The sequence below is a fragment of the Manihot esculenta genome, chromosome 12 (assembly GCF_001659605.2).
Source record: "Manihot esculenta cultivar AM560-2 chromosome 12, M.esculenta_v8, whole genome shotgun sequence".
Taxonomy (NCBI): Eukaryota; Viridiplantae; Streptophyta; class Magnoliopsida; order Malpighiales; family Euphorbiaceae; genus Manihot; species Manihot esculenta.
This window is the reverse complement of record NC_035172.2, coordinates 20,931,594-20,941,541: the sequence shown is the minus strand read 5'-3', so window position 1 is coordinate 20,941,541 and position 9,948 is coordinate 20,931,594. Positions and strand designations below refer to the sequence as shown.

The 9,948-nt window shown below is 34.9% G+C and overlaps 2 protein-coding genes across 2 annotated transcripts; both read right to left on the bottom strand.

Annotated features, from left to right (window-relative positions):
• Positions 1 to 2,069: 2,069 nt before the first annotated feature.
• LOC122725272 lies at positions 2,070 to 4,033 on the bottom strand. Its single transcript, XM_043962310.1, has 3 exons — positions 3,881 to 4,033; positions 3,385 to 3,792; positions 2,070 to 2,590 (listed from the first exon to the last, which is right to left on the bottom strand). The coding sequence occupies exons 1-3, from the start codon at positions 4,031 to 4,033 to the stop codon at positions 2,165 to 2,167; spliced, it is 987 nt and encodes a 328-aa protein (XP_043818245.1). The 3' UTR covers positions 2,070 to 2,164.
• Positions 4,034 to 5,282: 1,249 nt separating this feature from the next.
• Positions 5,283 to 8,275, bottom strand: LOC110623357. Its single transcript, XM_043962309.1, has 4 exons — positions 7,778 to 8,275; positions 5,984 to 7,701; positions 5,580 to 5,900; positions 5,283 to 5,479 (listed from the first exon to the last, which is right to left on the bottom strand). Exons 1-4 carry the CDS (start codon positions 8,273 to 8,275, stop codon positions 5,347 to 5,349), a joined length of 2,670 nt encoding a protein of 889 aa, XP_043818244.1. The 3' UTR covers positions 5,283 to 5,346.
• Between the last annotated feature and the right edge of the window lie 1,673 nt (positions 8,276 to 9,948).

Here is a 9,948-nt window from a genome sequence, read left to right as displayed (position 1 = left end):
TGGTGCTTTAAGATATTATTGCTTTGTCGTGCAGATCTCTATTGATCTTTGATTTCAAGGTAATATATTGTTGTTTGAATAATCTTAGTCCGTATTTGCTTGGATTGCTCAAATATAAGAACACTTGGTGTAAAAACCAAGGAAATTGCATGATCTAGTGTTGTCTCCATGCATGTGGGTGACTAGAATTGGTTCTCTCTATTTCTTTATGCGATTGACTATTGTATAAGGCCTGTGGCTCAAAGACGTTCTTTGGCAATTGTTAATTAGTAATTAATTGGAGGACTATCCCTAATTGATTTAACCTAAAAGAGAGATAATGGATGTGAGAAGCTTCTTCAATCTCCATGGCCAATTTATTGAATCAACAAAGGAACATATGAGTCAATGATCAATCCCATCAACTTAAAGTGAATCCGAATCTTCAACTAGAGCTTTTCTCTTATTTGTTTTCTCTTTATTTTTATTATTTGCTTTACTTTATTGTTTCCACCATTAGTTTAATCAAATCAATCTCAAACCCCCCTTATTTACTTTACTCGCAATTTATTTTCATTGTTTATTTATTTTCTGTTTGTTCATTTGGTCTACTCAAGGAAGGTAAATAAGTATCAATTCCCTGTGGATACGATCCTTTTACCACTGTCTACAGTTTTAATATTGTTGGTAGTTAAAAAGGTTATTTATTTTGACCGGCTTCGACAACCGCTTTGTCAAAATAATTTTGACAGAGCGGTTGTCGAAGCCGGTCAAAATAATCAAATCATTTATCAACAATATAAATACTGTAGATAGTGGTGAAAGGATCGAATCCACAGGGAATTGATACTTACCTATCTTTCTTATCAAGACCAAACAAACAAACTGAAAATAAAAATAAAGTGCAAGTAAAGTAAAAAGGGGGGTTTTGAGATTGATTCAATTAAACTAAGGTAAAATCAATAAAGTAAAGCAAATAAATAAAAATAAAGAGAAAACAATAAGAAGAAAAGCTCTAGTTGAAGAATTAGGTCTACTTTAGTTGATGGGATTGATCATTGACTCATATGTTCTTTTGTTGATTCAATAAATTGGCCATGGAGATTGAAGAAGCTTCTCACATCCATTGTCTCTCTTTAAGATTAAATCAATTAGGGAAAGTCCTCCAATTACACTACAAAAAAACAGTGATTTAGCGACCAAAATTTTGGTCGCTAAAAAGACAGATTTGGTCGCTATTACGAAATAGCGACCATTTAGCGACCAAAAAAATTGGTCGGTGTTTGGCCAGTCGCTAATTGATTTGCGACCATTTGAAAATTGGTCGCTAAAATAGCGACCATTCAGCGACCATTTTTTGGTCGCTAATTTGGTGTCCATGGTTGAAAATCAGTCGTCAAAATTTGGTCGCTACATGGTCGCTGATTTGGTCGCTATAATTTGGTCGCTAAATAGTCGCTGATTTGGTCGCTATACTTTGGTCGCTAAATGGTCGCTGATGTGGTCGCTATAATGTGGTCGCTAAATGGTCACTGTTTCGGTCGCTAATTTGGTCGCTATTTCGTTGTTATTTGATCGCCTCAAGGAAGAGTATTTAGTCGCTGTATGGAAGTAAATTGGTCGTTAATTTTTGGTCGCGAAATGGTCGCAATTTTGGTCGCTAATTTGGTCGCTATTTCGTTGTTATTTGATCACCTCAAGGAAGAACATTTAGTCGTTGTGTGGAAGTAAATTGGTCGTTAATTTTTGGTCGCGAAGTGGTCGCTATTTTGGTCGCTATTTCTTGAGAATTTAGTCATTAATCTTTAATCGCAAAATGGTCGCTGTTTTGATCGCTATTTCGTCGCAAATTAATAGTAAAATCAAATATATATTTAAATTTTAATTTGCTTATGTGGCTGATTAATCACTAATAAATACTTTTAAATCTGATTCATATCATTTTTCCAATAAATTCATAAACCTGCTGAAATATCAATATGTACACACATTCCAATACATAAAACATCAAAGATAATATATAAACATCAACTTCATTTCATAATTGTGCAATCTAAAAATCCAAAACATTACTATAGTTCAAGACTAAAAAACTTAAAATATCTCAAAATACATAATTAATCCAAATAGTATCAAATTCATATCATAAAATATATTATTAAAGTCAGTGAGAAATGATATCATGCTAATCTATATGTGAATCACCAGGGGATCTTTGAGCTGGAGGCATATCAGATGTTGATGGCATCAATGAGGAAGACTGCTGTCCCATCCTCGTTGCCTGTAGTTCATCACGCATTTGAGCTATTATCTGATTTTGGTCTTCTACAAGTTTCTGCAAACTATTATACTTCTCATCAAACTTTGCTTCAATTTCCTTCTTCCATTCTGGTGATTGTGATGATGGAACATCTGTTGTTTTTTCCACAGTTCCTGTTTGAGAGAAGGCAGAAGATGCAGCACTACCTAAACCATAAACTCGACTTCCTTGCCATCCTCCTGCTGCAGCAATGAACAATTGATCCTCATTAATATTTCCTCCATCTCCTTCCACATGATCTGATCCCACATTCTGGCTTGAATGTTGTTCTTTTAGCTTCAAATAATTTTCCTAGAAAATCACAGAATAACAGTTCAATTTGAATACTAAAGTAAGGAATAATGGTAATACCTACAAGATATGACAATTATAATACCTGCAAGATATCACATTTACAATACTTGCAAGATATCATAATAGAAAAATCAATCACACAACTGAGAATCATAAACAATTTCCTTGTGAGAATCACCTAGATATCAGAATCATACTTGCAACTGAAAATCAATCAACAACTCATAATCAATCACACAACTGAGAATCATAAACAATTTCCTTATGAGAATCACCTAGATATCATAATCATACTTGCAACCGAAAATCAATCACACAACTCAAATTCAATCAACAACTAAAAATCAATCACACAACTGAGAATCTTGAACAATTTCCTTGTGAGAATCACCTAGATATCAGAATCATACTTGCAACTGAAAATCAATCACACAACTCAAAATCAAAAATCAATCACACAACTCAAAATCAATCACACAACTGAGAATCTTAAACAATTTCCTTGTGAGAATCACCTAGATATCATAATCATACTTGCAACCGAAAATCAATCACACAACTCAAAATCAATCAACAACTCAAAATCAATCACACAATTGAGAATCATAAACAATTTCCTTGTGAGAATCACCTAGATATCATAATCATACTTGCAACTGAAAATCAATTACACAACTCAAAATCAATCAACAACTCAATCAATAACACAACTAAAAGTCAATCACATAGACATCAAAATCATACTTGCAAGATATTACTTAGAAAGACAACTTGTTTATATAGAAACTTACATAAACAAGTTCAGCTCGTTTATCAACAAATTTGTTGCGATCACTCTTCTTTGTATGGGTGTGGAGAAACAACTCAGCTGCTGTTGGAGGAACTTTGTCTGTCTTAGCATTTTGTATGCGTCTTGCATGCTCCTCATGTGTTATGGACCCACCTGTATGTGTAGAAGGACCAGCTCCTGCACCTCCCTTCTCTGTTAGGCGGTTCTTTGAGTACTTCACTGACTTTGCTACATACTCTGGAGTACTCCAATCTAAATTCCATTTATCCCAGACTTCATTTGATATATAAGCACTCCTCTTTTTTTTCTTCTTTTCATTTGTCAGAAAGTCTTTGTATCGGGTAGCTGCTTTTTTATTCCATGCCTTCCTCACTATTGCAGCACTTCCCTCATCCCAGTGAAATTCTTTCTGTAAATTAATTTAAAAAACAGATGTACAATATAACATAGATTATAAGACATTTTATCTTTGTTAGAATGCATAATATATTGCGTACCTCAAACTCTCTGAAATAAAAATCTTTTGTGGATTGTGGGATATTCTTCCAGGAAGAACCCTCCTCGACATTGTACTTCTGAAAAATCTTTGTGCAGGCAGCAGATGTCTTCTCAGAAGGTATAAGACTGTAATATTTTAATAATGCAAGCATAATTTATAAATATTGAATATAATTATTTTTAAATAATTAACCAAAATAAAAACTAATAACAAAGATATGTAATACAATGATAAGTAATGTTATATATTATACTTACTTTCCACTTGCATGCACATAACAGTAGGTCCTAGTAGCATGTGATGAGGATGAGGATGCAGATCGACTAGCACTCGATCCAGGAACAGAACTTGAAGAAGTTGGGGCAGTGGGGGCAACTGGAGCAAGTGGAGGGGCTGCAGGGTCTGAGTATGATACAGGAGTTGTTGGAGTAAGCGTTGGGGCTCTAAAGCCAGCTGAAGAAGGTGCACTGGCTATAATGTCTCGACCACGAACAATTTCTGGATCACCTCGGCCTCGGCCTCTACCTGTACCTGATAAAACACCACGATCAGCATTACGTGCATCTTCTTTACCTTTACCCCTGGCCATATCTGCACAAAAAAATATCCAACAGGAGATTAGTATGTTATAAAAGTAAAAATAATCAACAATAATAAAAAAGATAATTAGAGCAAAAAAGTTTACTATACAGCTTAGAGTTGACTAATCTAAGTAATATTCATCATTGTCTGAAGTTGAATAATGATATGTCTCATCTTCTTCTTCTTCTTCAACTAATTCCGAAATCAACACTTCACCACCCGCTGGATCATTTAATGTCTCAGGTAATCCTTCTTCATTTAAGACTAAAGGCTGCAAAGTTACAGTATCTTCTTGATATGCATCTGTTGTTGACGCTGTCGAAGGTACAACAACATTTGGTAATTCAATGACTGGCCTGGCTTTAATTTTTATCACAGATTGCCAATCAGACCTTGCTCGTCTTAAAGAAGGATAAGGAATGTAATAAACTTGTTGTGCCTGGCTAGCCAAAACAAATGGCTCATACTTATGAAATCTCCTTCTTTGATTTACATCCACAATATTGTACATTAAATGAATTTTCACTCCAACATTTGGGGTAGGATCAAACCATTCACACTGGAATAGAACTGTCCGCTTCATAGGTAAAGCCGGGTACTCTACTTCAAGAACCTCTTTCAACTTACCATAGTAATCACTTGATTGATCACTATAGTTCGTTCCTTTAATGCATACACCACAATTCACCGTCATTCGATTAGCACTTCGTCCCTCAGTGTGAAATTTGTATCCATTTACATAGTATCCTGTGTACACATTCACTGTATTTAGAGGTCCTTTGGCTAAATCTTGGATGAGAGGATTGTAAACAGTGTTGGTTGGTTCATGTACCTATTACAAAAAGTTAACATATAAAATTAATTTTGATTCATTCACCAAATTCAGCGTAGTATTGCAAGTATTATAAAGCTTACGTATGCTTTGAACCATGTGGGAAAGTTATTCTCCAATGTGATGTCTACCTCCCCATCAGTAATGTTAGGTGATATCCTCCGTAGATCCTCAATATATATTCTTGCATTATGAGAAATTATACAACTTTGGTTATTTCCATGAATATATATACATTTTAAAAGACTATTAAATTTATAATTTGGCGGTGAATTTCACTTACTTGATAAATGGCGAAACTTCTTCACAATTTAGTAAGATATATAAATGAGCTGCATTTCTTTCATCCTTTGTCAATATCCTTTTCTTTGATTGACCTATGGGTCTACCCGGATATTTGAATATTGATAGATTTCCTTCAATCTCCTGATCTTCCACTACACCACCATCATCATTACGTGGAACCCGTCGATGCCTTGTAGAAACATGTGACTCAAAATAGTAAGCACAAAAAGAAGATGCTTCTTCTACCAAGTACGCATTAGCAATTGATCCTTCAACTTTGGCTTTATTTTTAATATTCTTCTTTAAAATTCCATTGTACCTGTATTACATAATTAATTAGCATACAAATTAAGCATATTAAATAATTGATATTTTGAAAAAGCAGCAGTGATTAATTATTACCGCTCATAAGGATACATCCAACGATATTGCACTGGACCCCCAATGCGAGCTTCATATGCAAGATGAACCGGAAGATGTTCCATCGAGTCGAAGAAACCCGGAGGAAATATTCGCTCCAATTTGCATAGTATAACCGGAATGTCCTCTTCAAGCCTTTGCATATCTTCCTCCCGTAAGATAGTACTCGTTAGTTGCTTAAAGAAAATGCTTAGCTCGGTAATTGCTTCCCACACTCTCATTGGTAATAATTCACGAAATGCAATAGGCAACAACCTTTGCATGAAAATATGACAATCATGACTTTTCATTCCAAATAATCTGTACTTGTTCATGTCGACACATCGTGCCATGTTAGACACATAACCATCAGGAAATCTGAGTCCCTTCATCCATTCACAAATAACTTGTTTTGCCGGTTTGTCCAATGCATATATTGCTTTTGGATACCTGCCAGTTTCTGCATTAATCTCCAACTCAGGCCGCCGACATATTTCCCTCATATCTTCTCTTGCTTTTGCATTATCTTTTGTTTTACCCTCTATATTCATAATGGTATTGAACAAGTTATCAAAAAAATTCTTTTCAATATGCATTACATCAAGGTTGTGTCTAATAAGCAAGGAACTCCAATAAGGTAAATCCCAGAATATGCTGCGTTTCCTCCATCCACATGTCTTACTAATAACAGCATTAACAACATCTGAACCTGGATCTGTGACTCTCATTAATCCAAGACTCTCTATCTCATGCAAAATTTCCTCTCCAGTCCTTACTAGAGGTGCATGTTCAGTTACAACTTTGTTTTTTCTAAACCATGATTTATTCTTCCGCCATGGATGGTTATGGTTCAAAAATTTGCGATGATTGTCAAACCAACATTGTTTGCCACCTCTTGGCAAAGTAAATGCATCAGTGTTATCCATACAATATGGGCATGCAAGCCTTCCTGCAGTGCTCCAACCAGAAAGCATGGCATAAGCAGGAAAGTCACTAATGGTCCATAGCAAAGCAACCCGCATGAGAAAATTTTGCTTCTTATCCACATCATATGTCTCAACCCCCATGTTCCATAATTGTTTTAGTTCTTCGATTAAGGGTTGTAAGAATATATCAATTTTAAATTTAGGATTATTTGGGCCCGGAACTATAACAGTGAGAAACATATATTCTGACTTCATACACAGCCATGGCGGAAGATTATACGGTGTCAGAATGATGGGCCAAGATGAGTACTGTTGGCCAGATTGTCCAAATGGTTGGAATCCGTCAGTAGACAATCCAAGCATCACATTCCTTATCTCTGATCCAAATGATGGATAACATGCATTGAAGTGTTTCCATGCAGGAGAATCAGATGGATGATGCATGACCCCTTCCTCATATTCATGTTCAGCATGCCATCTCATATGAGGTGCTGTTGCGTCTGATGCATAAAGCCGTTGTAACCTTGGAGTGAGAGGAAAGTAATACATCTTCTTATATGGCTTCTGAACAACTTGCTTTGTCAAGCTGTTTACCGTGCGTTTATATCTAGGAAGCTGGCAAAACTTGCATTCTTGTAACTCAGCGTCACCAGACCAATATATCATGCAATTATTTCTGCAACAATCAATCTTTTCCACTGGTAGACCCAAACCCTCAATTAACTTTTTCGTTTTGTAAAAATTATCAGGAAGCACATTATCTTCAGGTAGAACTTCTTTCAAAAACTCGACAATCTGATCAAAACATTTTATAGAGAAATGATGCTCCGATAGAGAAATGATGCTCCGATTTCATGTTCATCAAACGTGCCACAGCAGATAGTTTTGTGTGCTTATTGCATCCTGGCCATAACTCTTCACTTGCTGCTTGTAACATTTCATACAACCTTTGTGCCTCGGCATTAGGTGCCTCCTCCATGAATTCAATTTGAGGCGGTAAACCAAACCCTTCAAGTACCATTTCATGGTATCGGCCACTAGTCCCAGTTTGAAAATCATTTTCCATGATAGTTTCAGACATTAGCACACTAGAGGTTCCTTGATCATCCCAACATTCACCATGTGCTGTCCACCTGTAGTAATTAGGGACGAAACCATTTTTCATCAGATGATATCGTACATCGTCCACACAGAGGAACCTCCGATTCGAACACCTTTTCATACTACAAGGACATCTTATATTCATACCATCCATACATTCAGGATGGGTTGAAGCAAATTGTATGAACTCCTCTAAACCATTTAAAAATTCAGTATTCAACAACCCGTCCTTGAGCCTATTATACATCCACTGTCGATTGGCATTCATTTTCCTACATAAGATATGTATAGTAAAAATATATAAATTAATTTCATAAAAATGGGAGGAGGAATTAAAGTAAATTGAGATAATTTTGATTATGATTTTAATTACAGTCAATCAGTGAAGTGTTGTTGTGCACAACAGTAGCTCAGACTGCATTTGCAGTAAGTGCTGCTGTGCATAGTGCACTGCCTGCAAGTGCATTGCTGGGAATTACCTTTTACCAGCGAGAAAATCGTTTACCGGGTGAAGTCAATCCGTTGCCTCACATTCAAGTGTTTGGAGATAGTGAGTTTGTCTTAAAAATTTGGCAGAACGCCTTCAAAAAGAGAAGAAGACAAACTAGAGACCCTAAAGCAGCCCATACCAATCTCATGCACTCCAAATTCACAACAACAAAAACACAACTTCAGGCGGAGGTAAAATACTCATTGACTTTTCTGTAATATCCAACTAAATTTTTGTATTTATATTTTTATTTTTGACGGAATCTACATTAAAACTATATGTAATTATGCATTCTTTATAAAATATATATATATATATTTATCATAATAATTATGAAGATTAATTAATCAAATGTTAATTAGGTTGAATGTTGTTGGTGTACTATCCTCTTAATTAGGTTGCTGCTTTAGAAATAAGGGTTGGAGACTTTTACTACTTTTTATGATTTAAGAAATCTAATGTACGTAGTTGAAAGTACTGTTTCTTGTCTTAGCTTTTGGATTTTTGTACTACCTGTTAAACTTTTATCCGTAAATTAGATTGGTTCAATTTATTTTAATATTATTTTTAATTTGAGATTTTTATGATTTAAATTTAAATTTATTAAATTAATTATTTATATATTTTAATCAAATCAAATTAAATTAGGCTAATTTCACAAATTATGCAGTCTTGTATAGTGTTTTTTATCAATCAAGATTTTGCAATTGCGGGATATTCTATGTTGCTATAATGTACTTGTAGATGAAAGAAAGAACTCAACAAATTGCATCATTAATTGAAAAATAAACATGATAATATCATCTCTGGAAATAAAAAAAAGAACTCCATGAAAACTTGCAAAATAAAAAGCATAACATATTTAAGTTGAATTATCAGCATTGCTAAATAATAAAATTTGTCATAAGGAAAGAACTCACAAATATTGAAGCTCTGACAAGTTTCCTAGTTCCCCTGGAATTAGGCCACTTAAGTAGTTACCCTGCAAGTATCTGTAGAAGACATATTTACAATTCACTTTGCAACCATTTAAAAGAAAAAAATGTAAATAAGATATTTGTAGAAGACATATTTATCTTGAAGTTTCTGGTGGCTCTCACATTTTACAGTCACTTCTTTGTGCTTACCTGGATTCTTTCTAACTGGAAGAGAATATTATAAAGGAAATGAGGGAAGTGGGACATAGACACACAGTTGCTTTATTAAAGAAAAGAGTATTTTCTAAGAGCTTAAAAGGAAGCATATATTAATTTGTGGTGGGAACTGTTTTCTTCTTGCACAGATTCTCGCTTGGGGAAAGGAGAACCACAGAAAGCAGAGTGGCAACTTGTCATTCATTGCCTTTAGCTGAATTCAGCCTTCAGGTAGCCAAGCAGCAGGCGAAGAACTCAATTTTTGTGGTAATATATAAATGAAAAAGAACCCACTTTGCAGTAAAAATGTTTCTTTCT

What these genes read in the sequence shown, in the direction of transcription:
- LOC122725272 (XM_043962310.1), bottom strand. Translation starts at nt 4,033, where the DNA reads ATGCTTGCATTATTAAAATATTACAGTCTTATACCTTCTGAGAAGACA. An exon ending in TTTATTTCAGAGAGTTTGAG is followed by an intron (nt 3,793 to 3,880) that starts GTACGCAATATA and finishes ATTAATTTACAG; the next exon opens with AAAGAATTTCACTGGGATGA. An exon ending in AACGAGCTGAACTTGTTTAT is followed by an intron (nt 2,591 to 3,384) that starts GTAAGTTTCTAT and finishes GTGATTTTCTAG; the next exon opens with GAAAATTATTTGAAGCTAAA.
- LOC110623357 (XM_043962309.1), bottom strand. Translation starts at nt 8,275, where the DNA reads ATGAATGCCAATCGACAGTGGATGTATAATAGGCTCAAGGACGGGTTG. An exon ending in ACACAAAACTATCTGCTGTG is followed by an intron (nt 7,702 to 7,777) that starts GCACGTTTGATG and finishes TGTTTTGATCAG; the next exon opens with ATTGTCGAGTTTTTGAAAGA. An exon ending in GAAGTTTCGCCATTTATCAA is followed by an intron (nt 5,480 to 5,579) that starts GTAAGTGAAATT and finishes TCATAATGCAAG; the next exon opens with AATATATATTGAGGATCTAC.